The sequence below is a fragment of the Mycteria americana genome, chromosome 1 (assembly GCF_035582795.1).
Source record: "Mycteria americana isolate JAX WOST 10 ecotype Jacksonville Zoo and Gardens chromosome 1, USCA_MyAme_1.0, whole genome shotgun sequence".
NCBI lineage: Eukaryota > Metazoa > Chordata > Aves > Ciconiiformes > Ciconiidae > Mycteria > Mycteria americana.
In genome coordinates this window covers 8421394-8443414 of record NC_134365.1, presented here as the reverse complement: position 1 = coordinate 8443414, position 22021 = coordinate 8421394, and the positions used below count along the sequence as shown (strand labels likewise).

The window sequence follows — 22021 nt, the reverse complement described above, 5'->3', positions numbered from 1 at the left end:
AGGCAAATGTCTGCATGTTTTTTCCTTTTAATTAATTATTTATGTTCCAATGTATCTAAATAGGCAACTACTTGACTTTAGAAAACCTGCCTACAATTCTGTGTGAATTTACGCTAATTAAAACTGATCTTTCCTCCCTGTTCCCCCCCCCCCCCCCCCCATTTAATTTGAAGGGGTCTTGCACCTCAGAACAAACCAGAGCTACAGAAGGTGATGGAGAAAAGGAAACGAGACCAAGTTATTAAACAACAAAAAGAAGAGGAAGCACAAAAGAAGAAATCAGACCTGGAAATAGAGCTACTGAAACGGCAGCAGAAACTGGAGCAGGTACGATGGGGAATAACACTACCTTTACACATCTACATCTGAGCTACGCACCTGAGGCTTCCTTTGTAGACAGGAAAGAAGCAGCAGCTGATTTTTGGCACATTTCCTCTCATCAAATGCAGATACCTTTTTTTACACTCTACAATTACCTATTTGTTGTCACTTACCGTATAGAAACTGCATATGGTGTCTGCCTTTGGTCAAATGAATCCAGCACCAGCAACAGGAAGGTGTGTGAAGCGCTGACCTTATTTAACACTTGAAACTATTAGGCTGTAGTGCATCAAAACTGGATGCTTAATGAATAAAAAAATATCAATTGATTCTCCTGGGTTACGTAAGAAACAACATGACTTTAAAAAGAACTTTTGTAGCCTTAAAACGTATGAGCCCATTGGTGTTTTCAAATAAAGGAAAAGATACTCAGACCCTGAGTAAGGAGATGATGTGGAGTTGGAGTTCATTGTGGTGAAGCTTACTGCTAGGCACAGGGCCAGCCAAATGCCTCTGTGCCTCTTAAGGCACTTCGTGTACCAGCAAGGAAATATTTCTACAGTGAAGCACCTCATCAAAGAAGTCACTGAGCATCAAGCATTGCGTTTATTTTTAAATAAATGAATGCTTTAAAACAGTATCTCATGTTTTTCTCAATGGAAATCAGTTAAGCCAAATAATTACTCTATTGAAAATGAGGTGTAATCCAATCATTATTTAGGTTTTGGAGGGTTTATTATAGTTTTTTTTAAATTAGGCTTAGAAATATTTTTGGAGGGAGAAAGCTATTGTATTTTTAAGTGTATCATCCTGTCACTTTTCCTTTCTGAAGGGCCCAGCTTCAAATGGTTCAGATTGTGGGAAGATTTGATTTGAAACTGAGCCATCCAAGGACATATGTAGAATAGAAAATTCTGTTAGAAGAGGAAAAGCCTGCCCATTGCAAACAATGTTGTGACTTTGTAAACGTCATAGGAATGGCATTAATTGACAACACAACTTATGGAGGAACACTGTCATGATTTATTGTAACACGGCATGTCCCTTGCCAGTGAACCAGAGACAAAGGAGAGATTATTTAGGTGAGCCCTATGTGGTCCCCATTAATCAGGGAGACCTTGGTCTGTTAAAAAAAAAAAAAAAGCTCCTTTCAGGAGCTTTTGTTAGTTTTCTAAAGGGTTGTTTCTTCCTTTCTGCCGACTTATCTGCCTTCACTGAGGATTGCTAAGCAATCTGTATTCTGTGCATTGTGTAAGCCATGTTCTGTATGGGCACTGTATAGCCTTGCCCTGTAGAGCAGAGTGTCTAACCTCACATGGTGATTTTGAGTATCTGCATGGGCAGGAGCTCCAACTGGGTTAAAAAGGTCAGTGAATGGGCTCTCAAAAATGAACAGCTAAGGGGTAAGGAGGATTTTTATTTTTTTTTAATTGCTTTTTGTGATAGGCAAAACAGATACACCAAAAGAGGTTCAAGTTAGATACAGAAATCCATACCTAGACACTCAGAAATAAATTTTGCAAGTGTGCTCAGTAGTAGCTGTTCACATGTGTTCTCCCACAAGGCACATTTGTCCTTGTCCCGTTGTAAAAGCCAGAGAAGGGAATTATTGTTGTTTCTTTAATGAAGATGTCCAAGAATTTCCTCAAAAATACTTCATCTTGTTCTCGTACTGGGCTTGCAGAGTTTTTGTCCATCTGGCAAAGATGGACATCTGGAATGAGCTAGAGCCAAGGATTTGAAAAGACTTATCATTTATGAGAACAGAATACTCTCAAAGAAATGCAACTTTATCTTTTCCACAAGAGAAAGAAAGGAAGCAGTTTAAAGAGTTTTGCAATGGCCAGTTATTGAAATCTTTAGGTTTTTGTCTTGTATTTTGATGATCTGTTTTATATACTTTTTTAACGTGTGGTTCCCTTTTAAGCTGGAACTGGAGCAACAGAAGATACAGGAAGAGCAGGAAAATGCGCCTGAATTTGTCAAAGTCAAGGGCAACTTGAGGAGGACGGTCCAGGAAGCAACAGAAGCACCAGACTCCTAGAGCCAGCGCCTGCTAAGACTTCCAGCTTTCCTGCAGAGAGAGGCTTTTGCAAGTTGTCTCAGATTTGCCCCTCAAGAGGGAGACAGCATCCAGCTGACACTTACTGAAGATGAGATTTTTAATTCCTGGGATGTGTGGATTAAAAAGACAGTACCATAACCAGATCGACTTGCCAAATGCAGTCCTGAGATCAATGGATAAGGAGTCTGTTTGTCAGTTCAGTGTCATGGACCAGTCTGACATGCTTACTCAGAGATGTTAACCAGGGATACTAGAGAAATTTCTTCAGTGTTGCACTGCTTTATCTCTTGTGATCCTAGTTTAGCGGAGATACACAGATTATATTTTGCTTTAAAACAGAAAAAAAATCCTCCTGTGATATCTTATGAAGCTTTGCTGTGCAGGTAGATTTCCTCCATCTAGACCTACAGCCTGTGTATATCCCACAATAATTTGTCTTTAGTTGGAATTTTTATCAAATCTGGGAGAATACGAGGTATGTTGGTCACTGCTGCCCATCCCCACTAGGATAGGCAGGTGTGGGCAAGATGAGAATGCTTAAAATTCACCAGCAGTGAAAAGTTAAGCAGCCTTAAAGCCCAGTTCTCCCTGTTTGGCATGTAGGATTTGGGCTATGAAAGAGCAGAAATCTGATGATCCTCTCACCAGGGAGAATCCAGAAGCTGATTTATCTCTGTCTCTAAACTTACACCATTGTGTACAGGCCTGTGCAGTACTACCTGTGAATTTACCTCTCAATGCAAAATGACCTGTCTTCTACTTTCTGTGTTTTGAAATCCTACTTACTTTGCTGTTGTGGCCTTTCTCCTCCAAGGACATGCTGATCTGAGTACAGTGTTAACACGTTACTTGGTAGTGTTTAAATTTATTTGCTGGAACTGAAATCAGGAATCTGATCTGCCATCAGTTCCTGCTCTTTGCTTTTGTTCCTGCAACAGAGCAGTGTTTAAGCCAGACCGAACTGATCATTGGAATCTACTGAAATGAAAATTTTTTCCCTAAAGTGAGGCATAAAATGAAATTCATTTTATCCCATCCTTCCTTAACCTCAAGAAAGAAGGGAAGTGTGTTACCACTGAGTCTTAGGGTCCAATTCTGTTACCTTCTGCCTTTCCACAAGTTGCCCCTGTGACTTGCCATTAAATAAAATATTGCTTAGCTTGCATAGGGATGGCAGAATCTGATCCTTCATGCTTATGACTACTAGTTATCCAGGAAAGCCTGGGATGAGGAGGGGGGAACAGGTTACTCATGTAGGATTATAGAATTGGATTCTTACCTGGTGTGAATGGGTGCAGATATCTTATCTTCAGAATCTGAGGAGAAATCCTCATCTTCCTTGGTCGGCACAGTCCTAGCTCTCACTGAAGCTGTGTTCATCCATATCAGCTGAGGATCTAATCTAGTCTTTGCCTTAGGATGCTAAACAAAATAATTTCTACTTTGTAATTACATTGAACATAACTATTTGAGAACACTTTTTATTAATATCAACAGTGGCGTGTTTGTATTGTAAAGGTGGTGGGGGAGGGTTTGTTGGTTTGTTTTTTAGTTCCTTTTGCCTTTCCTGTAAGGCAAATTGGATGTTTTAAATACAATTTCAGCACAGCACTTGGGACAAAATGCTCACAATTAGAAATGTTTCGTAGATACAGACTTCAATTTGTCAAGATCCAGGCATTTTTTATGAGGACATAATCAGATTAAGAATAAATTGAATTGTGATAAGTGTATTGCCATTGATTTAGATTTGCAGTGTGACTCATGTCTAGAAGATTAAATGTGAAGATGGTCTACCAGACTGTTCAGATTATGGACATACAAAAGACAAAGACCAAACGTAAGACTCTTCCATGTATTTTCTCAACAAAGGAACACCCTGAGTGCTGCAGGTTCTTCCGTGTCTCCTTCCCTTCTTCTGGAAGGAGAGGATCTTCCTTTCTGGCAGCACATTATTCAAACACTTGCACTGATTGAGTTTGTTTCATGTTTTTGAGACAGCACTATATACGAGCCTTCCACGCCACACTCGTGTTTTATCTTAGCCGCTCCCAGCCTACCAAACTTCATGCCTCTTGGTTTCCCCTCCACAGTTAACCTTCTGCTCAGTATGGAAATGTCTAGAAGTTGGTGAGGAAACCTTTCTCTGGCTTGAGCAGGCCATTTCCCCTCGGTGAGCATGGCAATCCTACCATGCGTGCACAGTGAAATGAAGTTGGTGTAATCCAAATGGCACGGGAGTCGGTGGGGGACGAGGACCTCTCTTTGGCTTCAGTGAGCGTGTTGGATTGGGCCCTTCAAGGCTGAAGGCATTCTGCTTTCTCTCCATGTTACCTTGTGATTCAGAGTAGAGTTTCTCTTTCTGAAACACAGGAGGCCAGAAAAATCCCTTGTACATACAGCATGAAGTAGGTTTTTGTTTTCAGTTGGAATTAATTCTCTGTGTGAACAGAACATCAACATGTGTGTTAGAACATCTTTGAATTCTGCTGACCCTTTAGTCTAGGAATCCCAGCCACCTTCATGTCGATTTGACGGGCAAAAGCTTGTCTTTAAAGTCAGGATTGGGCTAGAATGGGCAACCCTTACATGGGTGGTCAGCTAGTCACACCACAAGTGTCCTGTGCGGCTACTCAAGTGAGAAACTGCTTGCCAGTGAGCGCAAGCAATTCCTAATCTGCCCTTTAGCTACATGGGTTTTGAAGCAATCTGGCAAATACTTCAGTGATTTGAAAATGGCTCACTTACCACTTTGTACTTTTTTTAAAACTCTTGCTTTTGATAGTATAGTAGTAAATTTTTTAGCATTTTTGTGGCTTTAACCTTCTGTTAATATCTGCACTTGTTTGAGTGTACATATATAAATATATATAAATATAAAAAGGGAGCCTTAATGGATTTGTTTTCATAATTTAATATTTTTTGTATTTGCTCTTGTATAATTGTTTTTAAGTAAAGGTATTATGAGAATGAGGGTGGAATACTTAGAACCAAAGTTATGCTTAATAAAATCTACTACATGCTTGGCGTATGCGGTGGTGTCTGTCATGTCCTGCTGAAAACAAAACCTCAGGGACTGCGCTGAGATCCAGGTTATTTAATATTCTGCAATGCAGGGGGAAGTATCAAGATCGTGATGACTTTTGGTTCCTTTAAACTGCATCCGTGTTTGTGTATGCAAAATTATTGGCAAATTAGTTGGCAGAAAAAGCTTGTTGTGTCTCTTAGTCTTATTATCTTTTGAATATATTTGATGCAGAAAATGTTTAGGACTGTGTAGCTGTTCAGCTAGCACAAGGTGAGGCGGAGCATGAGGGAAAACTTATGATGGGAATCAACTAATTGTGGAACATATTGCCTATCCTGCTAACTTCATCAAGTGCACCAGGCAAAATTCAACCCTGGAATCGTTAGCATTGCAACAGCTCCATCCTGAAAGGGAGTGAGGAAAGAGTAACGAGCCTGGTCCTGGGTTCAGTCCTACAAAGGTTCTTTTAATTTAGCCAAAGCTCATGCCTGTGGTTCTAGTGGGAAAAACTTGGACACGTGAAAGAAAGTGCATGCGCAGATGATTTGCTGGGTTTGGGTCAGATTGCTCAGTGCCATTGCTGAGAGCAAAATCTTGTGTCAACAGCAAACAGAGAAAATTAGCAGGGGGAGGAACAGGGCTGGAACAGGTGTGGGTCATCAGATCTCCACGAAGATCCTCAGCTCTTACCGATGAGCCCTGGTCAGCCGGGGACAGGTGGTGATGGAGGGGGAGCTGGAGAGGAGCGCAGGGCGAAACAAAGTGGGGGAGGAGGAGAAGAGCAGTGAATTCAGAACAGATGTCAGGAAATGCTTTTTCCTTTAGAAACTGCTCAGCATGTGGAATGGGTCCTGGCAGTACTGCTGATGCAATGACGCTGGACCCGCTCCAGGAGCTGTCAAATGTGGGGGAGGCAAGAAAGAACAGAGAGTTAATAAGGGGTGGGTTTCTATGGCCTGTTGGAGATACTGCCCTGTGCTCTCCTACCTCAAGCATATCCAAATGTGTTTTGAATTATCCTTTGATATTTCACTCCAGCTCTAGTAAGAAAACAGTGAGGGCATGTGATCTGCTTTTGTAGCGTGTCCAGCGGAAAAGATGATCTGCCTTTTGTATGCTTTTTTGGATTGCATTGAGCTAATATGTTTTGTCATGTGGCTTTGCAAGCACTGGTCTGCTGGGGGCTTTGCTTGTGCTCCTGTGGCCATATGCAGATGGGTTGTGTCACGCCATAGTGTGGAAAGAAGTACCTTGAGGTCCCTTGGCTGCTGTTACAGGGTCCATGGATGGCATTTATAACCTAAACTGGCTGATGGCACTTGTGGTGGCCAGTTGCACTTAAGAAAATAACTAAGCTAGACAGCTGGAGACAGAACAGCTTCAGCAGTGCCGTTTCCATAGGATCAGAACTGATCAGAACTTTAGGGTGAAGAATGGGAGGGCAAGTTGGGTTCTCAAGACATCGCAATAGGAAGAGCACAAACACTTGGTGAGATGGGGAGGAGTGCAAATACAAGGTATCTTTCCCCTCACCCCACCACTTTAAATTGTTAGCGTTCTATTTGCAATCTTTCATCTGTCAGAGTAAAGGTTTGTGGTGCCCTTGTCAATATTAAGGGTGACTCTTCTCGATGGAGGTGGTGGAAACCACAGCCAGAGGAAATAATTAGTAGCGTTAATAGAGCACAGACAACCTGACTCCCACTCCAGTGCCTGTCTTCCACAGCCTGTCTTTTGGCATTGCTTTAGACCTAGTTAAAGGCTGTATTGGGTCCATCACACTGCCTGTGTTGCCTCTCCGGCGTTAGACGGGGGCTACTTCTATTCTTCTTTGGGTACCCAAGGGTCCATTTGCTGTCCATCTGAGATGGGTGCATTTGAGCTAATCATCTGCTTTTCATTTATATCAGTGCAGAGAAATCAGCCCTGTGGAGCGCAATTCCCTTCATTTCCTTTGGCTATAAAGGAACCTGCAACGCCCGACTCGGAGGGAAGGTCATCTACGTTGCAAGGACTCTGAAGCTGGGCAATTCAAATGCCACCTCTAAACCACCCGTCTTTTTCATGGTGTTTTGATGCCCAGAAAAGATGAGGCACCTGGATACCTTTAGTAAATTTGGCACTTAACCTCTGTGTGGTTCGGTAAGCTGATAAAGAGCCTGTCTCTCCACTGTGCTCGCCGGCTCTGGTGCTTGGTGCCATGGAGTCTTCAGCTGAGCGCCCGAGGTGCGGGGGGGACATGTGGCCTCTGCAGGGGGCTGGGGAGAAGGGACCTGCCCCAGGCCAAACGCTGGCCAGCGGGAGGGGAGGTGGCATCTCCACAGTGGTGGCAAGGGAAGGAGGACGTAAAGCACCTGAGGGGGGCTCCAAGAGCCAGAATCACCCACTACAGCTGTAGTACTTAATTATCTGAGTAATCATTTTCAGAATTAACTTCTATTATGTACCCAAGTCTAATCTCTCCGGTGGATGGCATGAGCAATTTAACACAGATTGAGGCTGGCACTGGGAAACTTCAGCCTGATTAGGTGGGAAGAAGAAACATACTTCTTTCCCCCTCTTCAGCTGTTCAGAAACAAATTTTTCATAATGCAATTGAAATGCCAAGTCTGCTTCATTGCGCTTGAAAATTAAAGAGCACCCAGCAAGCCTAAGCCCCTTAGCCGGGCTCATTCGATGCGCACATTGCTCGGTATAGAAAGGCAAAGGAAGCTGCCTGTGGAGCGCTGAATCCCACCCGCTCTGGAGTCAAAGTGTGGCAGCCCAGCCCATCTGAAATGGTCTCCCTGAAAAAGGGGTTATGTCCAACAAGATCTGTCTTTGAACTCTCCTTTGGGAAATGAAGCCCAAGAGATTTCTCTGATGAAAAGCTGATCAGGAATTTGCTTTCATCAGTAGCAGCAGGAAAAGAGAGAGGCCCTTTAAACTTACGCTGTCAAACCTGCAAGTCCCTTCATCACTGCCATTGTGGACATAATGAGTAATTTTCCATGATGTACAATTTTGGCATTTGTCTTCAGCCAGCTTTATTTCTGTGCTAATCGTTTAGGTGAATTATTTTCTGTACGATTTCAGGGTACCACCTTCACGAGCTGAGCTCAGGTGCTACTGTAAAAAGTGGCTTTTGGATATTTGCTAAGCATGGTGGGCCCTATATTTCACAACTGCTGGTTTGTTAGGGAAATTTTCCTCTCATTTCTAATACAAATCGAATTAACTCATTAAATACCAAGGAGTCAATTCTCTTCAAAACACAGATCTTGCATTTTTTGTCATTTTCTTATTGCAAGGGAGTTGCTTCTGTTTTGCACCAAGAACTCTATTCCCTGTGTATTAGGAAATCGTGCTGATAACCAGACCAGAGGTGAACTGCAAACTACCTACAGCTTTAAAAGGCCCCTCTGCGGGCAGAGCCGCTCAATCCTGATGCTGAAGAGCAGGGATCGCTGTCTGGGAGGAAACAGGAGGTGCTAAAAAGGAGGAATAAACAGTGGGAAGGTGAGTCCCTGACTGATGGAAGATTTCCACCCCGTACCCAAGGTTAAACAGCAAGTCTGAGGATGATGCACAGCCTGCGCACGGCATAGTGTGTTCCTGTGTTCACATCTAATGTACCCTATGTCTTTTTTATTTTCCCCCGTGAAGCCTCATTGTGCTTTTAATTCCTATTGTTTCCTTTCACCCCAAGCTCTTGCTGCCTATTCAGGCCTCCCTGCCCTTGGATTATTTCCCAGGGCTGGTTTGTAATGAAAGGCATTTAATTAGCGAGGAATCCTTGGGATGGATCCCAAAATGGGTGTTTGAGGCTGACGACTGCACTGCCGTGCAGAGCGAAGGGAAACCCAGCCCGAACCCTCGACATGTGGGGAGCGGAGATGAGAAATACTCTGTATGTAGGGGGAAAAAGCAGATAGGAATAAAAATTCAGCGTGCATGTCTGACAGAGCATAAATGAGCAACTGGTATAGTTGTATCAAAGTTTTTATCTCGGAGCCCCACTTAAAAAGCAGGGCCGCGATGATAAAAGCCCGATGGGGGTGAGGAGGAGGATGGCAGAGAAGTACGTTCCGTGATTAGCGAGAAGCCTAGAATACATAGAAGCAATCCCAGGGCAAAGCCAAATTGTCTCGCTTAAAGCGATAAAAAGCTTCTCTGAAAGGTTTTCCACCTCCCTTCGCTGGGCTGCAGCGCGGGGCTTCCAGGGGCTCTTGGGACGCGGCGGGTCCCCGCGGGGCCGGATCCCGCGGGGCCGCGCTGAACTCGCACACGCTGCTGCCATCTCCTGGGCAAAGCGGCGGGGAGCGGGACGTTGTGCCGGGCTGGAGGATTTTACCCTGCGGGATAGCCCTGCAAAAGCTTTTCCTCCTTTCCCCCTCCAAAGCTTTCCTCCGAACACGAGTGGCGCCGAGCTCTTGAGATTTGCTGTGTTGTAAACTGGTGGTTTCTTGGGGAAATGCACGACTACTTAGTCATTTGTGAGATGCAAATGCCATTAACAGTTCTATTGCGCTCAGGCATCATGCTAAAAAGCCTTGAGTGTGTTTCAAAGATCTCAGTAATTCAGGAGCTGGATTCACAAAGGGTTTTTTGGTGTCTCAGTTTCTGTTAAAACGCTCAGTCTGGTTTGCCATGGAGAGGTCTGTGATGGCTGTTGCGGAGTCTTCAGGGCCATTTTGCACTGGGAGATCACTGCAGAGATCCAAGGCGTTATCAGGATCTTTTGGAGGTGTGGTAAGTCCAAATGTGCCAGGGTTGTGGCTGGGACAGCCTTCTCTAGCTGCTGGTCCTTCACCCTAAGCAACAATTGCAACCGCTGTTGTACTTTGGGGCCGTTGCAGAGGATTTACGTACCGCTGCAATTCCAGCAGCAAGCACAACATCTCTGTGCTCCCTCCCCTCTGCCCCCTTCCCACTGGCCACCCCACCAGCACTGGCGTTTGTCCTGCTGCACTGTGGACAGCATTGCTGTGCCCTCCATGGCCTGGCAGACCCTCCCCTTCCCAGCAGGACAGGGACCCTGGCCAGACCCTCGCTCTGCCCCGGGGAAGGGGTGTGATGGGACACTATCTGAATGCAGATGTGGAGAATCCTCCATTCCCACATATCCCACCCATCCCTCTGCAGTTTCCATCCTGGTCTCCAGACCTTCAACTTCTCCCTCTCTTCGCCGGTTCAAACTCCCTCCTTTGCTTTCTAAAAATGTTCCCCGTCCCCATCCTCCTGCTCCATCCTCTCGGCTGACAGCAGACTCCTCCTGTTGCTATAACAACAAGCAGCAGCCCGGCCAAATTGGCCAGACCCTGCCACACTTCCCTGCCTGCATCCAAATCACCTCCCTACGTGCGAACACGCTTGCTTCCTCCTCAAGTCTTCGCCATCTGCCTACAAGGGGGAGATTGCTCCATTTGGGGGGCTGCCGACCCTCTGCACCCTGCCGTGTGCCTCCTTCCCCCTCTGTGCACACTCTGCAGTCCCTCAGGCAGGCCCATACGCCCGATGTGGACCACATTCACTGTCCCACACACCCTCCGAGCCAAAACACCACTGTTTTGGCCCATAAAACCCACGCAGATTAAATTATGAATAAATGAAAATGGGAGGATTGCTTGAAATATGCTGAAAAAGATGTGTCCAGGGCTGTATCTTGGCCTGGTCTGAAAGCTGGAAGGCATGTCTAGCACAAAAGTGCAGGGGAAAAAAAATTAAATTGTAAAGCAAAGTCACTGGATGTCCCTGCCCTGTGGTCTGAGCCTCAAGTCCAGCCCATGGAGTATCTGCTGTGCTGGGTAAAGCCTCTCTGTTACTGCAAGCCAGATGTAAGGTGCTGCAGGCAGAGCTTGCTGTTCCTGTAGAGAGCACGAAAACCAGCCCCGCCACCCTTGAGCCCTGCTAAACCCAGCAGCAAGCAGGTATTCGTGGTGGCTTTTCCACCCTGGATCATGAGCTCCACTCAAAAGTCCTTTCTCCAAGCCTTTCTGGGGGCTGACAGCAGCGGACGGGAAGATGCAGGTGGGAAACGGTGAGTTCCCCTCCGGCAGGGAAAGCGTGGCACCAAGCTCCTCTTCCCTGCTGAGCTCCAGCTCTGCTGCCCTTTCCTTGGGCAGGCTGCTGCCCGCGGGGTCATCACAAGGACTTCTGATCTCCATGCTGATGTCCGTGATTAGCCTAGGACAGCCTTCTGGGCTAATTCCAGACTGGCAGGACATCAGGAACAACACCATGTCCTCTGCCATCTCATCACCTCAGGATATCAAAGTGCTTCAGCTGTCATTTTACCTGTAGCATTTTCCATACCAGGCTCCAGGTCAGGGGAAATTTGGGGGTTGCACAAAACAAACGTTGAATCATATATTTTCCTCTAGTGGGCTAGCGAGCCTCAGGAGCTGCTCTCCTCCAGCACTGTCTGTGTTTGTATGACGAAAAAGGTGCCTAGATGCAGCCAAAGAGACCTGCTGAGAGTTTGTTCCCAAAAAGTACTCTTGTGTGCATTTTTAAATTCTCCAGCCCCTTGACATTTGTATCTCATCCTCACTAACTGAAGTGAAATCACTTCAAACTCAGCAAATTGAAAAGCAAGCTAGCATACTTATGACGGTTTCTGCTCCTTGTAGCAATGAACTATTTTTGCAGTCCTCCCTGCAGCTGGAACTGCATATCAGCTACTGATATTTTCGGTGGTTTTGTAGCCTCAACCACAATATAAATTTAATTCTTTATACACGTAGTTTTGGGTTAAAGAACTGTTCTTTTCAGTTCATCTTGGATTGCTGATTTCAAGAACTCTGTTATTCCAAAGCTAGTGATCTTTTCTTTCTTTAAAACAACTTTTAGGTGCAAAATGCTTTTGGCTTAGTGTGCAGATGGGCTTTTCACACAGCCTGGTTTTGATAATTGGGAAAAGGCTCGAGACAAATTTGAGATGCTACTGCTGCTCTTCCATCAGGAGGAAGCATATGTTCTTCCTGTGACCACAGAGCTGGTGCCCCTTTGTGCTGAATTTCCATCCTCCAAGGCTGAAGTGAGGATATCTTTAATGAAGCTGGTAAGTGCTATGGGTTCTCTTGCCAGACAGAGGTTTGCTCCCATAAATGGAGAACCTCAGCTGCTCTTTTTTGCTGCAGGCTCAGAGGTATACTCTGTGCCTCTAAGCAGGCTCAGCTGAAATCCATGGCAGTTCCAGGCTGTGCCACTCTGACAGCAGCAAGCTGGCCTAGATGTTCTTGTCCTTACTTTGGCTGATCATCCAACCTGCTGCTTCCCAGTTGAATCTCCAGCTCCAGTTGTGCTGGCCTGCCGTCCCCAGTGTTGGGATGCCCCAGAGGCAGGGGCAAGAGCAGCCAACCAAGGAGTGACATGGTCTGCTACACAGAAGATATCCCTTGACCCAAGTTGACTTACCTAGTGAAATGGAAGAAAACCCAGCAGCAGATCACCTTGACACCAGCAATCCTGCATCACCTAGTTTCTGTGGAGAAAGCATCATTCTTTCTTTGAGCCCATCCAAATAGGTATGCACAATGGATCCTGGCTTTCCACCTGCCATTTCAACGGCTTTTGGAGGAAGATGTCTAAATTTCATGAGAACATCCTTGTTTTCCAATAGCCTGAGTCTCTTTGTTCCTCACTAGTCTAAGGAGTGCTCATCTGATCTCACAACAAAGCATTTGAGAATCAGCTGTTCATGTAGATGAAGTGTTTTGACCTGTTTGGTCCCATGCACCATTTCCCATACAATCCCCCATAGACCCACGCTACTGTTCTTGATTAGGGCAATCTTGGGCTTCCTCTTCTACCAATCGATGATTTATTCCTCTGACAATCGATGATTTATTCCTCTATCAATCCATGAGCTCTTCTAAAGCTTTCATTCCAACTCTGGTCAGATTGAACTGAAAATACTACTGGTATAGTATTTTACCATATGGACATTGGTAGAGACTTCCAAATTTGGGGTGTTTTTTCAGAAAGAATTGGACAGAATCTGCCTCCATCCAGTGACTACCCAAATGAGTTTATACTGCTTAATACCAGAAATCACAAAACAAGGACCCTTCCCATAATGCCAGGCTATGTTAAGTTGTGGCTTTCTAAGGCCGTGTATTTTTTCCATTTCCATTCCATTCCATTCCCATTTTTAACTCGTCATAATACGTAGGTTTGCTACTAGGAATGTGAGAGGGGGTTAAGCCTCAATAGCTCATATGCCTTTTTCGTCCTCTCGCTGCAAGCTTTCAGACCTGAGCAGTGTTTCAGAAGAGCTGCTTTATAGGCCCTTGTCAACTAGCATGTGTCAAAGAAGTTATCCCAGATCTGCTTGTTCTCACCTTGAGTTGGATTTGTGCAATCAAGCATTCAGGAAAAGAGAAAGTTTTTTTATCAGCAGTTATTCTAATTCCCAAAGATTATAACAAAATCATCTGTATTTCGTTCTGAATTCCAGGCTGACTTTGTAGTTGGATTTTGTTACCACTGAGTTCGTATGCAGCAACGATAGCATCCCTATACTTAGGCTAATTTAAAATTGAAGATATTTGGCATGTCTTAGCTTCCAAATAAGAGGAAAGCATCTAAGAAAATGCCTGTATAGTTAAACGATGCTATTCAGTGAATGCATTTTGTACGTACAACCCCTTCAAAGCAGCTGTCTTTATAAAGGCCGGTATTCAGCCAAGGAACTTTCAAAAGTCATTCATTGTCTTGAAAACGTCATGGTTATCCCAAAGGTAGCAAGAACATGACTAGAAGACATGCATATTTCTTCTTGCAGCCATGACTGACTGACTATTGTGTTTCACCTCTTGTGAGGCAGGGATTAGCTCATGGAAAGAGCACCAAAACCAGTTCAGAAATATCTCAGCTGATACTTAAGTTCAGAAATATTTGCATTGCAGGCACTGTGAACATCAGTGTTTTTCAGAAGTTGCTAGGAGCGGTGCTGGAGATGTTTGCAGATGGTGTTCCATGCACATGTAGCTCCAGCACTCTCCATTGTGTTTAAATGTGGCTTGAGTCCACAGTAGTACAAGCACGGCTTGTACAGCGTGAGGTTTTGGGTGTGCGCCAGGGGAAAACTGCCTCAAGATAATTCATTAAGAAAAACAAAGTAGAGACCGCTGTTTGCATCATCTCATATATGTAGTTTGTTCTTTTCCTTTGTGCTAAAAAAATGCTTAAATGAATGGGTTTGTGTCATGAATGGCCACTTCAGTGGTTTCTTCTGTTAAAAATTCAGTGTTTTCTTGTATTCTTTTCATGTATTTTTGTATCCTTTTGTATCCTTTTCTTGTATCCTTTTCACGTATTTTAACATTTCTGTTTTGTAGGGAGGGTTGAGGAAACACGGTGTTAAGCCTCATACAAAGTTGTTAATACTCCTGCAAATCTACAAATGTCACATTCCCAGAAGTCCATTGTTTTAATCACATATTGCTTACCAAATAATATTGTGACCTATTTTATTAGCTTTACGTCTTAGCTTTCAACCTAGTTCTTCGTGCAGTTCTGTTTTATTTTCTCTCAATTAGCTGCGTTCAGATTTGGTTACATCCCTCTCCTCAAATATTTTCTCTGTTGGTTACCTGGAACACCCTTCACTGTGAATGCAAAGATGCACAGGCCATCTCCAAACCATGCATATAGCCTCCTGGTGTCATCCCTTATTGCTCTTACATGAAATCAGTGGAGAGAGGAAGCCTGATCCCACGTCCTGAATGGGGAACAAAGAGCCAAGAAGTTCCTGGGTTTTATTCTTGGCGCTCTTTCTAGCTCACTGTGTGGTCCTGGCCGCCTCCTCGAGGCTCTGATCCAGCCAACCATTGCAGCTCTTTGCTCCTGTTGAGACTCTGAACAGCTCACTGAGTTCAGTGGGAAGCCAACAGACTAAATGCTTTTGTGTTTGGGTCTTAATCTTGTGGTATCGAGTGTTCTGGTGTCAATATGTTGTGTATATCATGTACCCAGAATGAAAAAAATATGAATATGCATGAAAAATGGAGGTGAACATACTTGCATCTGGGTTTCTCGTTGCCATTTGTAATAGTTTAGAAGGCAAAAATTAATGAGGTGTAATTAAAACAAAAATGCAGCGTGAGAACGCAAGTCCAGAACACCAATTAAACTGACGTCCTGTCTGCAGCAAAGAGAAGATAGATGCCATTTTGGCCGATGTATTGTTTATATAGGCGCAGACCTGCAGAGTTAACATCTGTTCTTTCACCCTGTGTTAAAAAACCAAGAAGACTCTGACGTTGTGTGGAGTGGGTGCTTCAGGGAGCGGGTAACAAAAACCAGGTTACACAGAGGTCCTGCAGGACACGGGTCCCAGCTGCTCCTGGGATCCTTCCTAGACATGTGCAAAGAAAGTGGGTTCCTCAAGCAAGAGAGCTTCAGGCTTGTTCCTGCGCCTGGAGCTTTTCCCTCTGCCTTGCTCTTTGCCTGGACAGAAAAATGAGCCGCCTTCAGGTATGATTTAAAGCTGGTCATGGTGATTTAGGGATGGAAATCCCCTTACTTTTTAACGCGATTTGTCTGCCTCTAAGTGCCACTTTGAAAATATAGTCCCTGGTGATTGAAATTGATGGGATAGTCTAGAGGAAGGAAAATGTTCAATATTCTCTACTTTCTGAGTTTTGGAAGGTTGTCTGGGAATATTTCTAAATTTCAGAAGCTCTCTGAGAAGAAACTGTAAAACTGAAAACTAAGAGGAGAGTTCAAGTGATATGGGTTATTTCTGTGGCTAGCTAATGAAAATCAAATAAATGCACTTGTTCATAAGCTTCGGTTTCTCTCTGGAAAACCAAACCATAACATGACACTAGGTGAGATGCATATCATTCCCCCCCTATCTTTTGGAGGGGCCAGAGCAAGACCTATCATCAGGAACCCCAATCTCATGGTCCTTCCTGTGGGCCTCATCTTGACTCATCCCATCTGTGATCATGGGTTTGTAGCACAATTCAGGTTAGAAGGGACCTCTGGGTGTCTCTGATGCACCCTAAAAGCAGGGACAGCTTAGGGGAGGTCACTCACAGCCTCATCCAACTGAGTTTTTAATATCTCCAAGGGCAGAGATTTCACAACCTCAGGAGCAGCCTGCTCCAGAGCCTCATCACGTTCTTCGCCCTTCAGTTTGTTACCTCTCTTGCTTTTCTGGATTCCCCTTTTGGGCTTGTTTAGGTAAGGGCATTGGCAGATTTGAGTTGCCTAAACAGTGGCAGATTTGTGTTGCCTAAGCATTGGTATCTAGTTCCATTTTAAGTGCCGGTGGGGACTGTCACCTCAGGTAATACCCGTTCACAGGGTTGTGTGGGAGGTAGGGGTGGGGATAGCTGGAGGTTATGTGGCAGCCCAGGCCAAGAAAATATTCCTGGTGGAGACCTTCATGCTGTTGGGCTGCACCTGTGGAAAGCACCAGCAGTGCTCAGCACTGCTGCCGTCCTCCTTGTAGTGCCGTCCTTCTGCAACGCTGCTGCCGCGGCAGGGCACCCCGGGTTCACCGGCGGAGGTACAGCTTGGGATACCATGGGGCTTTCTCTGGGGCATGGCCTGAGGAGCAACAGCAGAAGGAGGTGGCACAATCTTCAAAAGAGAAAGCAACTCAAAAGTGTCTGCAGATAGTGGATACCTGGTGTCTTGGCATCGCACAATGCCAATTGTGCGTGCGTAATGCATGCGACAGGAGAGCATGGACACCCACTCCGGTGGACAGATGTGGAGTCAGTGATATGGCATCTTCTGCGTCTGCAGCCAGGCTACAGTACCTGTGGCCTTGCAGCTTCCCAGCCTCTCCATGCACAGCAAGGATCAACCTCCTTCCCCGGGCTGATGAGCTGCGCTGCCTGAGGCACGTGGGTAACGCTGAGCTTGGGTTCAGTCCCTGGAGAGCTGGCGTAAGGGCTTGCGGTGCCGCTTGTATGGGATGAAGGGAAGGAAGATGTTGCCAGTCCGTCATGCTGTGAATCACAGAGCTGCAGTAGTGGCGTTACATTGATTTTGGCTTTTCAACCAAAAAATGGATCTTTCTGGTCCATTGTGACAGGAATATCATGTCATTACTGGAGCTACAACCTGAGCAGGACGTGACAGTCAAAATCTCTTTGCAAGGAGTTCTAGAGATTTAATATATATAAAATATCGTATGTCAGTATTATAATAATACAGATATTTAATGTGTAATGTTAAATTTATAACATGACCAAGAGTTTATCCTCTGATAGGTGACATCCTCAGCTGTATGGAGGGCTGATGGTGTGGAGCATGATGAATAGTCAGATGAGCTGCAGGGGACAACCACAGTCAGGCAAGCCATAAATTTAAGCTCTTTATTCTCTGCTGAGACCAACCTACAGTGATTATATGAAAATGTGATATAGGTGCATACTCTACCTGAAAAGGAGGGGTTGACAACACTAAGATTTCCCTGCACAGAGCTGCTGTTTTTTCTGCTGGAGGTGCATTGCAACAGACACAAACATTAGCATTTTCTGCTTTACAAGGCAACTGCCGGATGGGGAATTTTTCACCCAATAGTGTGGAAATAAAAAAAAATTTGACAGAGGCAGAGTCTGAATGGCAAGTATCAATAATCAAAGGCACCAGCCTGCATCTGGGGTTTACAAAATGCTGTAGCACACTGTAATTTTTCTAAACAACCTCCTTGAAGTTTGAATTCTTGAGCTTCCAGATTTCTCAAGGCCCAAAGGCACTAAAGCAAAAAAAAGATGCACAAACAGAATTTTAAATAAAGCTCTCTCCAGAGATGAAACTAAAAAAAGAATAAGACTTTGCTCCTGTAAGGGAGAAAAAGAGCTGAACACACAGGTTCTTTGTTGCATTAGACCCTTGAACTCATCTACACGGTGCCATCATTTCCAGTGGCTTTGACTTGTGGGGGGCTAACACCAGGAAAAGCAGTGCACAGCTTTATCAGTCAGCTTTATTTTGAGGGAGGCTTCCAGGAACTAGAAATCCCGCCTGAACTGTAAAAGTTTCATTTTTGTGAAGCAACAAAACAAAGTCTGGAGGAAGGACTCCCTGTGGAGTTAGTCAATGGAGCAGCTCCTTCCACCCTAGCACAGCCTGTGCGTTTGGCACGGGGCAGAAGACCCAACCCAAAGAGCTGGCAGTCTGTCTGAATTCAGAAACAATTAAGAGAATTTGAAACGCTCTGTACATTGGACACCAAAGCTTTTGCTTAGGTATCTCAGTCCTGATGTGACTGGCCAAATTGCAATTTGTTAGCGACCTGGGTCTGGGCCTTTAATTCCTATTGAAATCACCGGAACATGAGCATGCATCTAACATCACCATCTAGAAGGATATTTAACCTTGGGAGAGACCACCTGTGTCGGTCTTCAGAGAGATGCAGTCAAGTAAGGGTCCTCAGTTGGGTTTGATCCCTGGAAATCTTCCAAGACACCTTTCCCTTTCTGTTGACTACACAAGGGGTTTGGGATACTTTAAGAGGATTTTTCATTAGAAGCAAATATGTAGTGCCTAGTTTCATACATCTGGCACCTGCTGCTCATTTGTGGATGGAGACTTAAAGGACATGCTTATGGTCAAGAGACTTCAACAGAAATGTAGCAGATGTGAGGATAATCCTGCACCACTGAACCTTCATGGGATGGAGCTCACTGCAAGGGATGCTCTTGTCTACATGCAAACTTTGAGTAGGGAAAATAAAAGTCCAAGGAGTCTATAAAGGAAAAACTTGTCTGCAACAAGAAATTACAGGTAATCAGCTGGTGCCTAAGTGAATTTTGCAGAGAAACTGGCTTGTTTCAGCACACTAAGACATTGAACAACCATTTAAAGATTTTTTCTGTGTTTCTGGCTCAGTGGAGGTCTTATCAATGGGTAAAAAGAATGAGAAAAAATGAAAGGAAGAGGAGAAAAAGCTGCTGCCACCTCAAAGTACTCTAGGTTTAAATAGCTCCTTATGCATCATCACGTAAGCGTTTTGATCCCCGACAAATGAAAAAACACATACCCTTGGGAAAAAATGTAAGGAATTGTTTTCTAGGAAAACCCTTTTAGGGATGATTTGCATGCTAGAGGGAGGAAGTAATCTCAGCTGTAGAATTCCTATGGTATTTCAAAAATGGCTCGAGATGTACCTGTGCTCTAATGACTCCCAGGGCTATAAAGCAGAGTGAAAGGAATAAGGGATGAGCCTGAGAAGGTTCCTCTGGGAAATTCATTGTCCTGTGATGAGCAAGAAGCCTTTAACCCTTAGAAAATGCCTCCTACAGACTGCAGATGTGAAAAATGTACTCTGCATGGTAGTTCTCATGGGAGAGCTAACAATAAATGGGGTCATACTGCACCCCCCATCGTTACAGAAGACTGGTCTAATTGTTGCTGAATATAATTTCCTTCCAGCCTGGGATTAAAAATTACTTAAATCTGAGCAGAGGATCCCACTGGGAATCCTCCATCATTGGTAGGAGATGCCAGTGATATTTTTATACCACTCTTCCTGCATCTCATGTCCAAGGGAGAAGGAAAGAACTGGCCGCTTCCCTTCAGCTGCCCTTACCTGGGATTTGGTAACCTGCCAGGCTGTTGCAGGCTGTCTTGGGGTACAGCAGGCACCGGCAACCAGCTCTTCTTAATTCTCCTGGCAGAAACAGCATAATCAAGGACCTAAAGTTGTTGGTCCCAAACATTCAAAAAATCAAATGAGAATTACAAAACTCATGAAACAAGCCTTACAAAAATAGCTTGAAAAACACTCAATGGGATAGTTTTATTTTCTACCTACAATTCGTCTACAGCTTTGGGGGCCAGAAGCTTATGTTTTAAAGTTTTATGGTTTATGTTTTATGTTTGAGTACTGCGTCCAGCTCTGGAGCCCTCAGCACAGGAAAGACATGGACCTGTTGGAGTGGGTCCAGAGGAGGCCACAAAGATGATCAGAGGGATGGAACACCTCTGCTATGAAGAAAGGCTGAGAGAGTTGGGGTTGTTCAGCCTCGAGAAGAGACGGCTTCAGGGAGACCTTACTGCAGCCTTTCAGTGCTTAAAGGGGGCTTATGAGAAAGATGAGGACAAACTTTTTAGCAGGGCCTGTTGTCATAGGACAAGGGGTAATGGTTTTAAACTAAAAGAGGGTAGATTCAGACTATATCTCTGGAAGAAATTTTTTATGATGAGGGTGGTGAAACACTGGCACAGGTTGCCCAGAGAGGTGGTAGATGCCCCATCCCTGGAAACATTCAGGGTCAGGTTGGACGGGGCTCTGAGCAACCTGATCTAGTTGAAGATGTCCCTGCTCATTGCATTGGACTAGATGACCTTTAAAGGTCCCTTCCAACCCAACCGTTCTGTGATTCTATGGAAGGTGATACATAAGCTGTCCATGCAGTCATGTAAGGTCAGGAGGGAGGACTATTAACAAATATGCCAAATCTTTCTAAATACCAAAGTATTTATTGGTTATTTACCTACAGCCCTCAGTTTTCTAGTGCTGTTGGTGAAAAACAGGGAGAAGCATCTCTGGAGAGCCTTTCTCCATAGTGTTTCATTTCTAGGGAGCTCCTGATATTTCATTCCTTTCTGTTTCACCATGGTGGTATCTGAACAACTTCTCATTGAGCCTAAAGCACGTGAGTAAGATCTGTCAAAACTGATTACAGCTTTACTGCTGCTGAGACACTGTAATGTCAATTCTTCTTACATTTAGCTTTTCAATAGCCCCACTCTGAATTCAGATGTTTGCCGTAATTTAATAAAATACTCTAACAAATATATTTGTGTCAAACAGAAATGTCCTCAGTGGTAAGTAATAAAACACTTAATCCAGCTGCAGAAGCATGAAGTGTAATATTTCCTGTAATCATTTCCTTTTCTATGTAGCAAGATGACCTTAAAATCTCACAGAACGCGTCAAGCTCCAGTGCTGGAACAGTTCTGATCTACTCTTCATCACCTAATGAGCATTTTTTTTCTTCTCTGGCCTCCAGTCTGAAAGGAGAAGATATAAAAGAATAAGTACCGTGTCTACCGTAGCACTGAATGATCTCAGCTGCACATTGCTCAGTTCGTTTTAAGTAATTTAACACTTCCCTTTTCCTTTTTTAGATTTTTTTAAACACCAAAAAATCTGGAAAGACAATTTAAAAAATTGTTCTCATTTGAAGAGAATATATTTTGCTTTGATTTTTAGTTCACTTAGGAAACAAATATAATCTTAACGAATAGAGCAAGAATCTCTTTCCTCCTACTGCTTTTTTTCCTGCTTCTTTTTCTTTTATCCCAAATTATTGCAGAATATCTATTAACTACTGGGACTCCAGATCCTGGAGGAGCACTTTATGTTTCACCCTACAGCTTGTTGGAAAGACTGGAAGGGTTTTGGGTGGCTTCCCCCTGAACTTCGGCTTGATAGCAAGTAGGAGAGCTTTCCTTTCTTGCTATTTCCTCCCTGGGGCTTATAAGCACAAGAAATATTTCAGTTAGGAGCTGCAAATAGTAAGTACACCAGGGTGCAGGGAAGTGTACCACGGAAAGGTGTGAACATCCAAACACCGCCGCTCCAGCTTGGTATTGTTAATGACTGGTACCGAGAGAGGGGGCTGTACCACGTACTCTCATGGTTTATTTCT

General features: G+C 44.3%; 1 protein-coding gene across 3 annotated transcripts in view; it reads left to right on the top strand.

The window, feature by feature from the left end:
• The window catches only part of FAM107B (family with sequence similarity 107 member B), a 65066-nt gene extending 59632 nt beyond the window's left edge, over positions 1–5434 (top strand). For 2 of the 3 annotated variants that reach the window (XM_075488200.1, XM_075527354.1), the window contains 2 exons: positions 174–327; positions 2249–5433. In XM_075488200.1, the coding sequence (XP_075344315.1) occupies positions 174–327; positions 2249–2365 (271 nt within the window). In that variant the 3' untranslated portion in view covers positions 2366–5433. Of the gene's footprint in view, positions 1–173; positions 328–2248 lie in introns of all 3 variants that reach the window. The other variant, XM_075527444.1, reaches the window with a different exon arrangement.
• The last annotated feature ends 16587 nt before the right edge of the window (positions 5435–22021 follow it).